Here is a 20,684-nt window from a genome sequence, read left to right as displayed (position 1 = left end):
GGGTTCAATCCCCATTAAAAGAAAAAAAAAGTCATGTCTTTCTTGAAAAATTATTAAAATGTGGAAGGAAATAACCCTCACCAATCACATTACCTACAGAAAACCACCATTAAGACTTAACATATTTTCCAGTCTTTTTCTATCTATACAAAAATATGTAGAAATATATATCATTTAGATCCCACTGCATATATATTCTCTGGTCTTGCAATTTAAACTGACATTGTATCATTAGCATTTTCCTAGGACAGTAAAGTTATTTATAATATAATTCTTATTGACTAGACTACATAATATTCCCTTGTCTAGATAGGCCATAATCTATTTTCCTCCAAGGTAAGGAAATGGAATGGTTTCTAATCTTTCTTAAAACTATTATGACATAATATCTTTGCATAAAATGTAAAGATATTATGTACAGGAGTAATCATTAATAATTTGACAAAAATACATACATATATCTCTTAACTTATTAAAAATTTCAAACATAAAAGTAGAAGTTTTTTATGGTCTCCCATATACCCATCAACTTGCTTAAATAAGACTCAATTAATAGCTATACTTCATCTCTACCCCTACTCATTTCTCCATCCCTACTTATCTTTGTTTATTTAATATTCTGAGATTATTTCTGAGTTTAAAACATATTTCCAAAGTTATAAACCAAAGAATACCTGAGAGGTCAACATTTCCAGTTTGCTGATAAGGAAATCTAAATAACAAAATTGATTTCTTAATGATTTAATTAAAATATCCTTTATGAAAGTTTTGCACGATTAATTTTTTAAAGTCTTATTAATAATTTAGTTTAAAATATCAACATTTAGTCTCTAAAAGTGACTAAAATGAACAAAATACACTGAAAAATAGATTCCCATTAGGCTTTAGAAATGAATACTGCCATAAGTGGCTAAGATTTTCCCGAGTCTGGTTTACATTTTGTTTTAGAAGAGCTCCATCACTTATTTCTCCTCATTTTGAACAGCAAGTTGGACCACTATTAAGAGCAAACCAGAAGACATTAAATGCATAGGGAATCACTTGTTCCCTTTCCCAGGTGAGGAACACCAAGATGGCATAGTTACCTGTAATAGCCAGGCATCACAATATGAACACCAGCACTTGGCTGGCAGATAGCTGCGGCGTTCTTATCATCCATTTTGCGCACAGAGTCTGTGAAGGGTCCTGTAGCATTGATAACACATTTGGCTCTCACATCAAATTCCTGCCCTGTGAAAGAAAGCAGCATCAATCACACACCCCATTTGTTTCTCTGTTCACTGATGCTGTGGATTATTAATTCATCTATTAGCTTAACCTATGGCGAAGTATATTGCATACCACACTAAGTGACATGAGCAGCCAGAGTTATTGAAGAGCCAAACAAAAGGCTCACTCCTGAGTAAATTTACCAAAAACAAGTCCAAATTAAAGAGAAAGCATGGCATTTTTTCATTGCGGTTCTCAATCTATTTATAAAATGCCCAGGATCAAGGTGCCACACCTTGAAGAAAGTCGAATGAGTATAAATAAGCCACTTTCTCCTGAAAACTCAAATGTGTAAACAGCATAGCTGTGAGACAACACATTTCCCAGTGTTGATTTTGCTCAAGAAATGATGTAATTTTGCAGCTGCCTTTACGGCCATAGGACCAGGACAAGAATGAATCTAACAAAAGTTAAAGGTGATTGACTTTAATGACATGTAAATGCACTGCCTGTGTCACCTAAGTGATACTTTGAAACTTGGTACATTTATTTAATTTTATTAATTATATGTTTTTGTAAAGAAAATGGAATGCATTCATATCTGTGAGAATTTCACGGGCATTTATTATTATCCTTATCATTATTATTATTTAACACAAAGGGGAAAATTGCCAATTCCTACCAGGGAAAATTTTTCACGTTAAACCAGTCATTATTGACAATAAGGAATATAATTAATATGACTCTGAAGCCTGGGTTAAATTGAATAAAAGTGACAGAAAAATTATAATTCAGTCATCATACAAGCAAAGCAAGATTCTAAGAAATACCTCCCTCTCCAAGACTTGGCCTACCTGTGAGGACATCCTTGCACCGTGCACCGCTCACGCACTCCTTGCCCGTTTGGGGGTCTGTCTTCTTCAGCAAGCTTACTACCTCCATGTAATTGGCTGTGGCAGCCCCATACCTGGCAGCAGTGAGAGCAATGGCAAGGTTCATCCGTGCATCGTTGTGCTGTCCTGCAGCAGGGAATAGCACCAGAGGAGGGACAGGAGTCACCTCGAGCCATGGACTGGTGGTACAGAAGTGTGTCACAAGAGATATGTCACATCTGTCCCTGTCACCCAGAATATACATGATGGTTGGGCAGCTCTACGGGGCACAATTTGAAAATACATGGTCATTCTCAGTCAGGCATTCACCTGCCACTTCAGCAAACGCATTTTGTGTACCAAAAACATGGTGGGAAAATATCCCCTTCCTACAGAGCTGACATCAATTATCTGAAAATTAAGAAATAAGTAATTATTCTCTCCATGTGGGAACAGATGTATATGTCAGACTTTTCTTACTACAGAAAAACCATAAGCATGAAAGTGAAGCAATTCAAAACTTCAGAATATCTGACACCCCAACTGGTGTTGATGAACAATTTTTATGAGTATGTGCTCTATCTAATATTCAAAATCAAGAGCTTAATCTTCCATAGAGAATCTCTCCATATTCCATAAAAGGATTTTTCTTGGTTTGAATTTTGATCAGGGCTCCTTAAAATGTAACATTTTTTTTAATCGCACATAAAAGGTAAGAAATTAAGCAGGGCAAAATTTAATTACAGAACAATTCCTACCTGTATTGTTAAAGATTTATTGCTGAAAAATCCTAGTTAAAGAAAACTAAGGGGGAGGAAAAGGGGGGAAAGATGATTAATCACTTTAAAATACTGGCATCACTGGAGACTTTTTCTATTTATTATTGCCAGTGGAGTTAACGCTGACCAGGAAGAATTACTCTACATTGCTGGGGCCAGGTTCTCTGTGCCCTGAATAATTAATTATCCAGGGCTAGATGTATTGAAGCAGAGTTCAAATTCCCACACATTGGGATCAGTTCTATCAAGATAATACTGATAAAGGGATGAATTTGTAATGGATATTGTTGTTGATTTATGTTGCCAGCATACCAAGCATTTAGTATAAATGGTTTATGTAAAGCTTCTTCCTTGTGATTCAGCCTGTGCACGGCTAGAAGCACTACACAAGCAATCTGTTCCAGCTAAAAGGGCAAAGTTATAAAGAGAGAATCAATGACTTAAGACTCTGCCACCCCTCCCCACAAATATCTTATTCCAAAACCTCTGAATTGATACATCAGCCAAGAACCTTTCCTCCAAAATTATATATGCCATCAGTGGGGAACATCTATTAAACCTCAACATGCAAAATTTTTATTATTCTGGAATTATCATATCCAGAAATTAATAGGATTAGAGTAGGAGGGGAAAGAAAATAAACACAGCAGCAGCAGTTGAGCGGGGCATGGAAAGGAAGCAGAGCAATTCTTGGAGTTTCCACTTAGTGTGACCCCAAAGCTGCTTAAAATAATCACAGGTATGTCTAAAATTAAGTCTCAAAAAAATTTTTTTATTAATGCAGAGCTCCTTATTTAAAGCTGCAATATGCTCCATATAGTTAAATGCACACAGTCTAAAGAAACTAAAAATTCTACTAGGGATTTTCCCTTCAAGGCAATGACACAGCAGTCATCTTCTGCAGTCTTTCTGGCAGATGTCTGCACAAGAATGACACACCCTCCCCAGCACCCGGCCGAGGTAAGCATTTGGTAGTACAAGAAATCCAAGTCATGTTTGCTCTCACCATAGGCATATTGTAGGGAAGCTTACCCATTTGGGTTTGTTGACTTACAGACAGGACAAGTCTCTGGAAAGTCATGTGTAAATGAACTATTTTAAATCCTAGATGAAATCGCTGTTCCAAGGAACCAGACAGACATTCCATTCGCTAAAAAAATAGATTCCTTTGTAAAGTGGTGTATTTATTACACAACCATTTGGGTCTAAACTGACTTGGAAAATATAAAATTTTCTTTTAATACATTTTAAAAAGAAAATCTCATTACAGCATCAGTATATCATATATGCATAGCTTACACTGCGGTATGAGTATAGCTCACCGGGCTGTTGCTTCCACATTAAGAAATCTCCCTTGAATTAATTTGTAAATCACAATACAATTTAAGGTAAAGAAGATCAACTGCAGTTTAAAATGTAAGGTAAAGAAGACTCCTTTGCTCCTTGTTTCTCCACATCCACCCTCAGAAGCCAGTAGTACATATCTTGACTTCAACTGGGAAAGCTACTTATTGGCAGAGATCCTTCGTGACATGATCCTCATCTGCCACAATTCTTCTACTCCCATATCCTTACATCTGGGATTGCCAGACTATTTGTAGTTCCCTGAATCTTCAGGCCATTACCTACTTCTTACCTTTGCCTGTACTTATTATTTGTATTCTGGTTGTCTACCATTCTGGAAAACTCTGTTCATCCCTTATGATCTGGATCATGTATCTCACCATGATGCCTCACCTTATCTGCACCCTGCCTCCTCCAAGGCAAAATTGTTCACCTCTTCCAGGTCTTGCACATACCTTTTTAATAGACTTTCCAATACTACATTTATCTATAGACCCATCTTCTTGTAAAAATAATTAGCCTTTGTCAAGAACTGAGTGCTGTGACAAATGCAGGGAACACAATGGTGAGGAAGATACAAGGCAGCCTAGCCGGGTGAACTTACTTTCCATTGCATTGTAGGACTCCACGTCTCAGGGTATGGCAGGAAACATCACTTTCATTTGTTTTTGTATTTGTTTCCTTTCAATCTCTCATTAGCACCAGGCATGGAATAGGTATCCAATAAGTATTGAGTTTAGTCAAATTCCATTCAGTATGTTGAAGAAACAGGGATAGAAATTCTTGCTTCTAACTATGGAATAAAATGCCTTGTCTCTTGCTAAAGGAAGTTCAGACATCTCTAAGTTGGTGGCAAGACATCTGAAGGGTACAAAGAAACCCTAGAAATATGGAAAATCTGAAACATCACCCCAAACTAGCCCTTACATATAAGCTGAATAAATAGGACGGAGAAAGGGTTTCGTCAGGACTTTCAGCACATCTTTCCCTCGCTCTGCTAAAGAAAGCAAGCCTAGCTATTATTATCTCCTAAAATTTGAGAAGTAATTTGCCACCCCGTGAGACCAGAAGCTCACACCCCCACCCAGCAATCCTCTTCTTTCCAGACATTCACCTTAACCATTTACCTCCTTGGATTCACGGCAAACCTCCCTCCTTCCCCACCCTCCTGAATCTTGGTGTGTTACCCTGAGATACTCAGACCCCAGACACTTGCAGTATATGCTTCCTGGGATATAAGTGATATATTTTCATTATTCTTAACTAAATTTTTCTCAACCCTCCTTCCTGACATTTTGAAAGGTATCTCTATGCTTCCTGTAATTTTATTTCTGGAGAAAAAAGTTTTTGACAACACTGCATGTCATTGGAATGTGATACAATAATCTCAAATCCCCACCCAATTGATCTGCTTATGAAGTTTAGATTTCCAAATCTGTTTCCTTAGAGCCAGGCAACATTATACTGTGTTTCACTGATCAGCAAGTAGCTTTACATTGGCACTTACACAAGGACCCAGACGGCGACTGTGAAAATCTGTTTCCTGCTCTGTTCTCGTTTGCACTTGAAATCTTACATATGTGCATATACTGAGCTTACAGCTCATAGGGGAGGAAGCACATAAGAGGTGGAACTATAACTGTTTTCCCTTGTTTAGAAAAACAAAATATAAAATCTACCCACCAAAAAGAATAAAGGTTGGTGGTGGTAGAGAAGATTTTGTCTTAACTCTCAATGGCCTGGAACAAAGAACAGTGAGAGGTATTTTAAGTGACATATGTGTGACCATACATATTTCAGGATATAACCATTTAAAAGACAGGTCTTACATATAAATATTTTGGAGACACAGCAATATTGCTCTCCTTGGAGTCAAAGTTTGGCAACTAAGTTAATGTGCAAAATAGCTGGAAAAAAAGAGTAATAATCATTGAATGTGTAAAGGGTATGAAGAAAGAGTAAATGTGGAAAAAAAACAGGTAACCAATTAACTGGAATTTTCATGTTCCTTCAGGTCTAAAACTCTGTGATGCTGTGAAACTGTATATATAATCTTCCTGTAAACACAATTAAATGGCCTTTCTTTGTGTACAGACTATCTAATATCAACTTCCCAGTATAGGAAGTCTAATTGTTAGAAAAAATTATTTTTTCATTAAAATAACACCTGCCCACAATTTCATCATCAATAAAAATCAACCCTTTGCAATGTTAAGAATATTTCCTTTATTTCACTATGCTCTGACCTGGGTCTTATGCAATCACTTTGACTAATTCTAACAAGGGGGGAAAGGATGCTTGTGAGAAATAGTATCTTCATAAAGCTTTAATCCCATTTCTAACAAAATCCACAAAGAATGTTTCATTGTCTTTGACTGATAGTGTCACAGTGACCTCTCTGGCAGCTTCCCCTTTGTAGTCTGGCAAAGGTAATTCCAAGCCTAATCTACCAAACTAAAGCTCATTTAATAAAACCTCTTCATTTAAATTTCCCTTTTCTCATGGGAAGAGTGCAGGTAGAGGCTGTGCACATGTATGTGGGTATGTGTGAGGGGATTATTCAATTCTGTTTTAAGAACATATAATGAGTAAGCTTAAAAAAGAAAACTCAACATGAGAACATAGTCTTCATAGTAAATTATGACAACATGCAATTTCCAAAAGTGTTCTTGTTGTTGTTGGTTTTGGGCAGTACTGAGGATTGAACCTGGAACCTTGTGCATGGTAGGCAAGTGCTCCACCACTAAGCCACATTCCAGCTAAAAGTGTTTATTGTATAAGGAGTGGTAGGGATCAGGAAGCACATGGGGCAGTACAGAGAGAACATACCCTAAAAGATATGATGCAGAGTGGCTCTGGCTCGGGACACCTGGGTTGTAGTTTCTGGATATGTCACTAACCTGGGTTGGGGTAATGTATGACACACTGCAGTTCTGGGCTTCAGCATCCTATACAAAGAAGGGAGGTGGATACCTCTGAAACTATATAGTCCATGTAATACCTCACCTTTAAAATGATTATCTATCCCTTCCAAGATTTCAACTTTTTCTCCATTTCTGGCTTCTATGACATTGTCCCAGTATCACTACAAGAGAGTGGGTATTCATACAGACCAAAAGACCAGTGGTTCATGAAGGTAATTAGAAGAAAAAAAAATTAGAAAACATACTTTCCCATTAGATCTCAAATTATAATTAAATTTTGATTTTATTAACTTGCATGGGGTATGAAGTACATTGCAAATATTACCCCAATTCCTCTTCTCTCCCTGCACCCATGCCCTTTGTCACAAGTCTTCATAATGATCCCTTTTACTCTGATTCAGGACTAAGCCATGTGAAACTGTTTGGTCAACAGAATTTTAGCAAATATTGTAAAAACACCTATTATTTCAACAACTCAGGAGGCTGAGGCAGGAAGATCACAAATTCAGCCTGGGTAACTTATGGAGTCCCTGTCCAAATGTTTAAAAAAAAGGGTGGAGGAGCTGGGGATATAACTCTGTAGTAGAATATCCCTGGGTTCAATTTCTAATATCGAAAAGAAAAAAAAAAGGAAGAAGTAAGTGTAAGTTGTGCAAAGACCAGGGAAGCAGATAACCACTCCAATACATGAGCAATAAAATGCAAGCAATTAACGCAATTAAGTTCGAACAACAAGACCACCTATAAATTAAAATCACTGCTAATTTGCAATTACATCCAAAGCTTAATATAAAAGCATAAAGTACCAGAAATGTGACTATGATATTAATAATGGTATTCGTATAATCCCAATGTGTTAAGTAGTACCTACAAAATGATTTTTTTCTTTCATTTATACTTTAAAGTATCTGCTTATATTTTATATATATTTATCAGGAAATAAGTTATAAAATCTTCCTGAGTTGATGTGTATTTTTGCAGAAAATGTCTTCTACTATAGACTGATGAAACTCAAAATAAAAGCATAATATTCCAAGTTTATGAATTGGAGTAATTTGCTGTCATCTATCCATACCACAGTTCTCAAGAAGGGACACCTGTTAGCACTGAGCATGTAATCATTTTTATTATCAAATACAAAGGTACAATTAAATGCAAGCACAGGATGTGACCTGCATCATAATTCTTCCTGGCCTTTCTCTTCACAATATCCTTTTCATTATTGTAGGCCCTTTGTTCCTTCACGTTTCTTTTGTCTCACCCTAAGTTCTCAAATAAGCTCTTTACGATCTGAATAATTAGCAATCAGGGTGGATCTGTGGTCTTTGGCCCCGCGAAAAGGAAACATTGTCAAATGCCTTAACATGACATACTTAAGTACATAAAGTTTCTATACCCTTAGGACTTTCCTTTCTTGAAAAAGTTTTAAATAAATCTAATGAGGAGTAAGTTTTCTACTTCTCAGACACTTAGGAATCTAGCTAGAATTGAACAAAAATGAAACCACATTTAAACTGCAAACAACAGAATGCTTTGGGTATTCATTAGCTATTTCTGTACAAAAATGTTCTATACATTAGTTTACAATGAAGACTCCGTGTGCCTGCTCTAGGACAATCAATTCTCTCTCTAGCACAAGCCAAAAATAGTTGTTTTTTTTATATAGTTTTTAGGAGGAAAAAGGAAAAAGGAACAATGTGACAAAAATTGAAATGAAGTTGTAAAGTCAGACAGCAAGACATACTGCAGAAGACTCTTTCACAGACTATGCAATTATGTGGCCTAAAAACTGGGATGAGCTTCCTTGCTTGTTTGAGAAATGCACTAAATTCACTGGTAAGACTTCTTGGAAGATCTAGTTTTGTGGGTAAAGATCTCTCTATTGAGAGTTGCAGTCTAGACATCATGACATCTTAACCCAAGAAAACTGACTTGAGGATGCTTGAGATTCATTCCTTTTGCAAATATCTATTGAACTCCTACTATGTGCCAGGTACTCAGCTAAGTATCATTGTGAGGGGTAGAAAACAAAAAATTCGGATTGGTGGAGCTGCCCCAGGATTCTGAAAAATGAGAGCAAGTTTACATTCTATCTTGGGAAAAAACCTTCCTGTCTTCTAGCACACTTCCTTTATCTTTCATCTGATGTTTCTTATAATCTCACCAAACCCAATTCTCCACACACATCTTCTTTTCTCTCTTAAGGTATAGGAAGATAAGCAAAGCTTTTCTCATAGGAGTGTGTGCTTAAGATGACATACAATCTCTACTGATTAGTTCATACCAATTCCCTCATCTAAGGTCCTATTTTCTCATCTATGCAAGGAGAATGATAATGGGATTGTATAGAGTTATTGTGAGAAATAACTCAGATAATGCATGCTACAACAATTTATTATCATTATACTTATCTTTATTATTAAAAGGCTAAAAAAGATTACTGAAAAGCCAAGACCACTTTATACTTCAATTATATATTATGGTTTTGCCTAAGATACATTTTTTAAAAAGCCCCAAATACTTTCCAGTTCTAAATGGTTTTATTGTTTACCAGTTTGGCAAACCTTCCCTAAAACATATAACAACTAATATCTAATTTCTGTGCTTGCTGAATACTGTTTTCTCTGTTTCTGCTTCTTTCTCTCTCTTCATTTTTTAGCCATTGACAAACAAGGTATTCTTTTCTGTATGTCACAATGAATAGGAAGACAAGAGAACAGTTTTCAATCCAGAGGAAAACAGTGTTGTTTAAAAATATCAGAATTACCAAATCTTAATCCCGGGGACTTTGTTTTTTCTCTTAAAAATTAGGGAACCTCTGCCAGTTTTTAACAAAGGAAATCAACGCTAGCTATAAATTTGGTATCCTGGGAAAAATCAGAAAACCCAAATTCTAATCCTTTAAACAGTCACTAATGGGTATGTTTCCATGGCAGATAATTGTCTGGTTGTTTTAGTTTAGTTTGGATTTGTTTCCCAGGTCTAATCTCCTTCACCACCCTATAAGCCTTGCAGAGCGGTAGTCTTTCCTCCAACAGGAGGGGAAGAGTGACCCACCAGGACGTGGCCTTTTACCTGGCTCCCAATTACATACTCTCTACAATCAAGATCCAATGACCCAAAGAACCTCCAATGGGGCAGAGGCAGCAATGGCAACAGCACCACCCCATTTCTAGGAGCCACGATGACAGAAATGTCAGCAGCGGTGGTAGAGTAAGAAGTGATGTGCAATCGTCAGCAGTAAAGTCTGCTGCACTGGTTCTGGGACAGCAGTTTGCCTGTGACTCTAGTTGCTACAAATCATGTTTCATCCATTAATTTTCATGCTAGATCTTCTGTCTTCCCAATTGTCCACTGTTGCTCAAGGTCATCTCAAGAAATTCCTTTTCTCCTAAAATCAGCCAGATTTTTATTTTCATTTATTTATTGCCTACATCTAACATCCTAGGACAAATTTCCATTTCTGTACTTCAGTTTCCTCTTTGCTGGAACCTCAGAGTGGAACCTGATGATTTCTCATTTTTACCAATGACATAAATTGCAATCAAAATTTCCAAATAAGCCCACAGACAAAAGAAGAATCTAATTACATAAAATGTTATAAGAAGCTCTTTCATTTAGGAACCCCCTCTTTCTTCAAAGGACTGGCAAATGTAAGTGAATCCTTCACTTGCACAGATTCCTCCCTTCAGTCTTCCCTCCTCATTTGTGTGTGAGTACATACACACAACTTTTCACAAAACGCAGGGATGGCTCAACGTGCCCCAGGGGTGAATTTAAGTGTAAGCTACATAATAAGCACATGGAACCATGTGCTAAGGACCAGCCGGGGAATTCTAACTGGAAACAGCCTTTTGAGAACCTTTATCTGTTTCAGGGAGAGACTTGTATTCTATCAGATTTCTCTCTCTAATCACAGGAAGATTCCACACCTTATCAAATTGTTATCAAATCAGTCTGACCAGAGCCAGCGTCCTGCTTGTCTAAAAGACTGTGTACTGGAGTGTTGACATGAACAGAGGCTCACTCTCTCCTGGGGAAAACTAGGTCTAGAAACTCAGCATGCCTGAATTCAGGACCCAGGCTGTCACCAAGAACTATGATCCTGGGCACAAACCTTTGCTCAGTCTGTTTCTTCATCCATAAAGTAGGGATAATATCAATTTCTCTGCCAATCCCCTGGGGCTACTACAATGATCAGATATGAGTGGAAGCATTATACGAATAAAATTCTTGTTGGAAAAGATTGCCTTCTACTAAACTGACCTTCCCTCTCCTTTTGTTAGAAGTAGGTTTTAATTTCATGTCCAAATCATAAACATTCCTCAGTTATCACAATAATATCTCTAAGCAACCAACATATATTGGGAAATTTTATTTGGGGCTTGATTCCCTTAAAGAAGAAGAAATGGAAAACCAAAATTTATTTGTTTTTAACTACAAAAGCAAAACTCTGAGACTCACATCTTGACAAATACAATCGACAGTAAGAATTCAGTTGCCTCTGCCTAAACTCATCATTACTAAGCAAAATTTTAATCTTAATTGGATCATTCAAATAAGTTTGTCCTACTAGATTTTTTTTTTTTAATAGTAGTCTGAGTCATCTGATTTACATGGATGTTTCACTTCTTATAGGAATGAATAAATTAAGGGCAGGAACTTGGTTCTGTTCCTCACCTCCAAGAGCTTCTCTGTAGCAAGGACAACAATGACTGGCATGTAGGAAGGTGTGAAGCTATTTTTGTCTAAAGTAATCAATTATAATGGCTGTGAGTTGTGCTAATGCCAATCAATTTACCACAGCTTGATCACCCTGAGAGAAATGATAGAACAACTAATCTGAACCTTTATAACCAAAGTCACATGCTGAGGCAAAAAAGCTGAGGTGCAAATACTGTGAGAATCAGTTTAATTTCACAACATAATAGCTAACAGACTATCTGATTTATCTGCTAGATAAAAGGAAATAAAAAGAAGTTTATATACAATATAGGTAACTATAAAACTGTGTCACTCTTGCCACCACATACATCAAATACTATGCCAGATACTAAAGTCAGATTTTTAAAGTCAACAAATTTGTTAATGTAAAACATGCAAACATGTCAAACTGAACTTCCCCTTTGGGGGAGTCGGTAGGGCAAAACAATTAAGAGACGAAATCAATATGTCTGTCCTGTACTTAAGAAAGACATTTCCAATATTCTAGACAGTTTGATACAAATCTGCACTCAAAAAACATGTAAGAATTTATAAATAAAGCAATTCAATAAATAAGTTTTATACTCATTTATGATAAACTTACTTAAAATAAAATAGTACCATAAATACCTCTTTCAACAAAAAGATTTCAATGAATGGCTGAAGTTTTACCTTGGACTCTGAAATTCTAGAGCCTGGTAAGAGTGAAAATATAAAAAGCAATCAACCCACCACACTACCCTATTTCTAATAATTTCCTATAATTAAAAAAAATAAATCACAAATTTAGACTTTATACAAATGCTACACCAAATTGAAATGTATTCATTAGTTTTACTTTCAACTTTTAAATGTAAAGCTGAGACATACTAAAAGTATTACTGAAGTTTTTCCTTTTGTTTTATAATGAAAAATAAAAGCAATCAAATACTATGTTTCAGTGAATAGAGCTTCTCACCCATATTCCCAGCAATTCTCAAGGTCTTCCTGGAAATGCTGGTTATTTCAAAGAAAAATCTTATTAGTTTTGGAGACAGTCAAGTTGCCCCAGCTCTGTTTTAATTACTGGCAGCCTTCACCCTGCAGGCTCAGCCCCATACAGTTCTGAGTCAATCCTGACTTCCCCTGGTGGGATACAAGAAACCTTTATCCCTCCAGAATCTATTATATGTCCACAAACTGTTATCTGTCTTTAGGGAACCCCTAGACAAGGGAATCTCTGGTACTCAACAGGTCGCAGTCCTTCCTATAACATACACCAAACATAAGACTCCTCACCCCCAATATCTTATTTGTCTTCTGCGTTCTTTTGGAACAGAACTATGCTTCCATCTAGCTTGCTTGGCATTCTTCCCAGCCTTTAATGCAAGGAACTGGCTTCTTCATTTCCAAGGGTTGCTGTGTCCTCAAAGACTCTCTTCCTACCAGAGCAACTCCAAAATACTGTCACACATTTGACTCCACGGATCACTGCACTAAGAAAACTGCTTCCCTGCTCAGAACCACCATCAGATCTTCACATAGAAGAGGAATGGAATGGGTATCAAGACTGTCAACTCAGCTGGGACAGGTGGCTTTCACTGCCAGTCACTCCCCTGAGAAGCCTGCTTAGAGTCAGCTACACCTAGTAACCATTAGCTGGTTCATTTCTCTGTCCCTATCTTCCCTCAAAGCCCTGCCCCAACATGTTTTTGAAGGATGTCCACATTTTAAGAACATTTTAAGTCTTTAAAGAGACCTAGTCAAGCTTTAGTGTTGTCCCAGATCATCTATGTGAGTAGATTCTGTGAATGTCTTAACCAACTACAGAAAATAAAAAAGAGTTCCTCAGATCTGCTCCTTCTCAACATCCTAGATCAGGTTACAAATTCAAAATCAATTTTACTTTGAGTTCTTAATTCATCTCATTACAAATAAAAAATTTACATGTCAAAAATGTTGAATTCTAATTAAAACCTAAGCCTAAGAATCAAAGACTAAAGCAGACTATAACAGACTATTCACCTTAAGGAGAGGGCAAAATTATAATATATTACTCCATTAAAATACAACTTAAAATACAGCATATTAGTCTTCAACTTAGCACACGTCTCCAAACTTCTGAGGAGCACTGCACAAAGACACTTTTGTAAAACACCCTTACAGCACTTTGATGTGACCGTATGTTCATTAAAAGGAAGTATTACTACTTACATACATAAGGTACATAATGAATTCAGTATGTGTCTAGAGTTGGCTAATGCCATTAAAGCACATGCCAAAAGCACAGACTATAAATCAAAATGTGATTTGTCAAAGTAAGAACTTAATATGATACAGGTTAAAAATAAATAAATAAACTACCAATGTCCCAATACAGGATTGGTGAGGAGAGCTAAGCCCAAACTGAGACCAGGTTGCAGCTGACATGCCTTTGTTCTATCTATAGCTTTGGCTATTCCTCTCCTTCTTCCACCTGGATAAGTACAAAATTAGCATGCACCAGGCATTCTTCACTATCCAGAGGGTTTACATCTCTAACACTGCTTTAAAGACTGATATTCTTTCCAAAATGCTGACATAAACCAGTTGGGCAATCACAGATTTTTTAAAGCCCACATTACTGAAGTTTTAAAAGATCTAGATTATTCTGAAAACAGAATTAGGAAACACTTGACATTAGTTTATTGACTTATTTCCAAATTGAAGACTTAACAAAAAACCTGAAAGGACAGACATACAAATAAAGAGTTAAACCACAAAGACAACTACCAATAAAATAAGAAAATCCAGGTAGTCTTGTAGATGAAAGTGAAAGCATGGATATGATCAGGCGTGTTACATCTCCTTTATTTCTTCCCTTCTTCCTGGTCTAGGGTTCCTTCATGTCAGCATTCAATCTCACCCAAGACTCTCATGTCGTCATCCAATCCCATTTCCAGATCCTGAGTTCCCTGTATGTTCTTTTCACTCTTTGAACTCCCATTGCCTACAGAATTCAAGCTAAACTCCTTGGCGTGGAAGAGCTTGTCTTCCATGACGGAGGAGGCTCTGCGTGCTAGATCATGAAAGATGAGCCCTGTGTGCCACTACCCACGCTGCAACGCTCCCCTCCAGAGCCTCCCAAACTAACTTTACCTGGCTATACTACTACTCTTTTCTAAAATTCAGCAAAGTATTACTTACATAAGAAATCTCGTCCAGATTCCCCTGCACCCACCTTAGGTGTGTGCCTTTCACTGAATGTCTCAGGTGCCACTATAAATCACTGGTTGGCTTGTCAATATCTTCCAGTTGCCAAAAAGCTTTTCCAGAAAAGAAAATATTTTATGTTCTTCTGTCTAGCACCTATGACATTGCCTAGCTTACAGACAGTGCTAATGTGTTATTAATTAATATATACAAATATATAAAATTGAAAGTCACATAACAAACTAGGAAGATTATCATCTAAAAATATATGAATCAATACATTATTTCAACTTGTAATGAAAAATGTTGCTCCCTTTATAGTCATTCTAAGCACTCTAAGACTAACATAGTAAAGACAATCTTGACAGAGTACAAAATTACACAAAAGAACATTTTAGAAAGTATTGGTATCCATTCTTCAGCGAGTACACAGATGTGTCAATGATATAACCTAAGCCTAGACCTAAAGCAGGCACACTTCAATTCAGAAGCATCAAATGTCAACACGTGGTCAACTTCTTTCCAAAAATGACACACCAGAAAGTTGAACAGTATTCACATGAAAATCATTTTTTCCCATCCTGGGATCTCACAAACTATTAGTAGTAACATCCAAACCTGAGGCCCTGCTGACAGATTGAATTTTTTAATGGGTAAAAAGGGTAAACAGTGAGACACAGGCTGGTTTAGAAGCCTGGCAACTTGGGTTGCCAGGAACATGGGACAAATTCAAATGCTGCTTTTAGGTATATACAATATTTCTCCAGAAAGATTCACAGCTCATGAGTTGATGAGGGAGAGAAAGACTGCTCAACTTTAAATTATTTTCCTTTAAGAGACTAAGCAAATAAACACACAGAGACCACTACAATCAAGCCAAGTGATCCACAAGGCTACAATGGAACAGAATTTTCTACACATGCCCATTTTATTCTGGACACAAAGAAAAACTTAAAACTATGAGAAAGGTCACATGCTGCTGAGCAGGAGAGATGCTCTCCATGCTCAGTGGCTGCTGCTTCCTTCATTCCTTGGAAACTTCCACTCTTGTGGAGGGTGGGGATGGATATGAAAGTCTAGGGTAACTTAATGCCCTGGAGGCCTTTCAAGCAAATCAACTCCTTCCTGATGAAAGCCCAGCATCTCTTTCTTAACACAAGTTAGGAAAAACCTTCATGACAACTTGTTCCAATTTGTGGCTCTGTCCAATACTAGACAAAATATTTCAAATATCAAATACAGGTCACAGAGGTGATAAATAGGGGATTTCTTTGTTCACAAGAACTCTAATGCTCAATGGCCTTCTAAGTTCCTGTTACTCTTGATTTATGCTCAGAATAGCCTACTCAGTTTCTTGGGGTCACCACTCTGAGCAATATCTATTTCAGCCAGCAAAATAATTTAAATAAAAGCTGCTAGGATCAGACTGTCTCGATGTCTCTAAAATTACAAGTTCAGTATTTGTGAAAAATGGCTAATGTGCCGTAATTTAAAAGGAATTAAGAGAGGTAAAGAATCTGAATTCAATAGCTCAAAAAGTGCAGATATTGAGGGAAGAGGACCTTCAACAAACCTGGAGGGTTGGGGAGCAGGTGCGTAGAAGAGGAGGAAAGGTTCAATTACCGACAACCACCGGGCACACAGACGGCCCTCAATTATACCTAGATGCAATTAAAGGCTGTTGAATTAACATATGTAAGAGCAAAAGGGGGAGAAGATAAGTCTATGGCATTAATTAATACTATGCACATTGGGGGTAGAGTGGGGTATGAAGGGGAGAAGAGAGGGTAGAAGGATACATTTAACAGCAAAAGTAGCAAATATAAAAAATTAGACATTAGTGAGTTATTTAATTGTGTCTAGGTATTTATTTTACTTTAAAAATTACTCTAATTTGTGTTTCATTATGTTTGTGGTAGTAATGTTTATGCTTAGTTCTTTTTCTTAAATGAGGATTTTTGCTACTTTAAAAAAAAATCAACATAATTGAGTAAAGAAGTATCTTTTTCTCTATTTATAGTTAAGGATCATGGCAATACAAATTTTACCCAAAGGTATAATGAGAAAAGAAAAGCATAAAAGAAGACAGAAGGAAAAGGTGAATATAGATATTGATCTTGCTTCACACAACACATCTATATCTTACAACTACCATATACTATTTCCTATTTTTTGAATTCCAATGGAAGAGGTACCTACTGAAAAGATAGGTTTGTTATTCCTCTGTCAGATAAGGGCAGTGAATTTATCCAATTTGCTAATCCTAACTGTATTCCAATTACTTTTTAATGATAATGTACTTATAATACTTCTTTTAACACAATGGATTTGAGGTAACTATTGAGGTACACTGCTTTTTACACAGCAGAAACAGAGAACCCTTTCTCAGTTATCTTTCAGTTAGATTTGACCTTCACAAGAGAAAGTAAAACAGGAATCAAGTTCAGTCATTATAGTACATCTCAGATTAAAAATTAAAATATTTAAAACTCCTGGAAAATAAAAGTTTCTGGTTTACTGCTAGCCTTTATCATCACCTCGCCCTAGTTAATTCAGTTATATATAAATCATCTTTGACATAAAGACATTATACAAGTTATTGGATTTTCATCTTAATCTGGTAGTTGCTTTCATCTAATTATTGTGTTCTTGTACCATTTTCTTCTCAAAGACTTACTCTTCTTAATAGGCACCAGACTATATATTAGTAATATTTTCCAATGAATAAAAGAATATATATTAGGTTTAGACAGAAAGGGAGCAGTAATTATATTGGTTGTGTGAGAAATTGTGTGTGTGTGTTTAATGAGCAGATGTGAGTTTAAAAAAAATAGGTGTAATGTCGTTCATATATTCTGTGGGTGGGTATAATGATCTAAGGAGTGTTTTACTAATATAAAGTGTGATATAAATAAGTATTAAGACTAATAATGAAACTAGTTTGAAAACTCACATTCTATAATAGGAATCTGTTTGGCTCCAGAAAATGTATTCTACCAACGTGTTAGTTATATTCATAAGGACAATGTACTGACGCCTTTTTTCACAACTTTTCTAGTACATTTCCCAAAGCCTCAGTTGTAGTATTGGTAGCTGCAAGTAAAATGTGGGACTTTTTAACTGAAGGATGCTGTTATTATGCTGTTTCTTGGGAGGTCAGATATATAATATGAGGTTGGCTTCCCATCACACCGAGAGATGTGCTGTGTGTGATCTGTAGAGCAACACCCAGATGGGTTTGATTAGAGTTCATACTCTCTTTCTCCCTTTTTCTAAGCATTTGCTGGGAAGACTCTTGTTCCCACTGAATGGATGCTAGAATACATGTTAAATAGCTAGGACAGTGGTCACCTAAAGACTCTGCTGACAGATAGCATTATATTGTTGTATAATAAAATAGCATTATATTGTTGTATAATAAAATAGGGAAAAAAATCATTTCCTAAAGACCAGTCCTTGTGGTTTCTTGATGATCATTATAGCCTTTTAACTTTCTTTTTTTTTAAATTATTTTTATTTTTACAGATTCCATTTTGATTCATTGTTTATTTTCTATTTATTTCCTCAAATATCAATGTCAATTATTTCCTTTCTCCCTTTTTTCTAAATGTGACCTATTTTATTTTGTGAAGGATTACTTTGAGACAAATGCATTGGATAATTATTTTAAGTTTCAAAATTCAGCACTTTTAAACACGGCTTATCCTTCTTGGGCATGTGTTATTCCAAGGTGTGTAAAACAAAAGCAGAAAGTGCCTCAAACTTTAAGATCCTAATCTTAAGGTACGATTAATTAGTTTCCTCTTTAAATTCTAAAAAATGCATCCTTAATATGGAGCATACCAAAATAAAATTTTACCAAGAAGTATACAATTTCATGTATTAGTATAAGACAGATTCACCTATTTAAAAAACTATAATTATAATGCACCAATAAATTTTTAAAGACTATAACTTACATGAACATTTAGTTTGACTAAGCAAAGTACCACTCAATGCAAGCAGATGATATGAACTAGGTTTTAAGAAATTTAAACAAATCAGAACATGTTTTACATAGTGATAATAACAGCATTTGAGACCCACAGGCTGGTTTTAAACTCTCTATACAGATAAAACTAGTAGATGTGCTACTTTTGTGTGGTATCCAAAGAAAGAAAATAAGATTCATTTTCACTTATAATAGGAAAAATAACTTGCATATGTGGTTTATTGATGGCAAGTCTTCACTCTTGAATTCAAACCATGTCTAAGAACTCATCAAGTATCAAGTTCTTTTTTATACAAAATTTTTCCTAATTCTATAGTATGGCCTAGAAATAACAACCAATCAGTAGCAATGAACATCCATAGCAAATAGGTTATGGTCTCTAGTGCTCATTTTTACAGCACATACACGTATATGGTGAGATTAGCACACCTATACAAAAGGATGACACACAAATTCATGAAGCATTCCATATGAAAAGAAAAAAGATTATAGTCTCTAATTACCATTTTCTACACAAGGGAAACAAGGTTTATTGAAGAAATGGCTGTTTTCAAGGCTTGAAACTTCCAAAGTTTCAAGATTAGTCCAAAATATCTTCTCACAGCAGAAAGCAGAGAAGTCATCATAGGTCATTGAAAGTACAACAAAAAGGACCAAGAGCCAACCATCTTGAGGAGATGCCATGGTCCAGAGATTCAACAACTCTAATGCATTAACACGTTGCAAACCACATAAATTCTTGAGTTGATACTAATAATTCCCTCAAAAAAATCATCACATTTGGAATATGCCAGAAAACAAATGCATTACTTTTGAAAATCAAATACATGGCAAGAATCAAGCATTTACCCAGATTTTCCTACGTACAATATATACAATAGTTGAAACAGGAAAATTATAAGTAATCCAACTAATAAAGGAAAAACAGAAAAAGTACCATTTGCAACCCTAAACCTCTAATGAAACATTGTAATTACACAGGCAATGATTCTAAGGACTGGTTTTTTTTAAAAAACAGTGAAGTAGAGCAAGTAGAAAAAAATCTTAAAAAAACTCATAATGGAAGTTTATATCTCTACCTATAAAGAGTTTTTTACAAAACGATTAGATTCCACCTTCCTAAAGCTTGTTACTAGGCTGTTCCACATCTCTGGATAAACTCTGCCTCTCTGCCTCCTGTTTTTCATATTCTTATAAAGTCCTAACCCTTAAATCTCACTGCCTCCATGATCCACATAAATTAATAGAATGTGAAAATCACTGTCAACTTCCAAGTGGAGGTCAAGAGATCTGCCTTTTATTTCTGCTTTGGTCTCTTGTGCTCTCATTGGGGGAAAATCGCTACGACATAAAACATTGATTAACCAGTGGAAAAGTTCACATAGAGAAGCCACGAGGAGAGATGCCAGCCAAAGTCCCAGGCACTCCAGCCATTTCCTCAGCTGCCATCTCACTGCAACCATATGAAGGTTGCCAACCACCCTGCTAAGCCCATCCATCCTCACAGCTATGAGAAACAATTAACTGTTGCTTTAAGTCTCTAACTTCAGATGTCATTTCCTATGTAGCAACAGATTAATTGTACAGGAAATAACAGGAACCTGTTAAACAGAACCAGAAAGAAGCAAAAGAAGGAATGGAAAATCTATCAGTTTTTTTTTTAAATAAATTAACTTATAAAAGCATAACT

The 20,684-nt window shown here is 36.1% G+C and overlaps 1 protein-coding gene across 1 annotated transcript in view; it reads right to left on the bottom strand.

Moving 5' to 3' along the window:
• GPD2 (glycerol-3-phosphate dehydrogenase 2) overlaps nucleotides 1–20,684 on the bottom strand; it is a gene marked incomplete at its 5' end in the record, with an annotated part of 95,385 nt that overhangs the window by 33,063 nt on the left and 41,638 nt on the right. Inside the window, 2 exon segments of the mRNA XM_079131786.1 lie at nucleotides 1,086–1,230; nucleotides 2,064–2,228. Of these exon segments, the coding sequence (XP_078987912.1) occupies nucleotides 1,086–1,230; nucleotides 2,064–2,228 (310 nt within the window).

The sequence above is a fragment of the Sciurus vulgaris genome (assembly GCF_902686455.1).
Source record: "Sciurus vulgaris genome assembly, chromosome: 3".
NCBI classification, from domain to species: Eukaryota; Metazoa; Chordata; class Mammalia; order Rodentia; family Sciuridae; genus Sciurus; species Sciurus vulgaris.
Note: the sequence above shows the minus strand (reverse complement) of the source record. Positions and strands in the feature narration are given on the sequence as shown.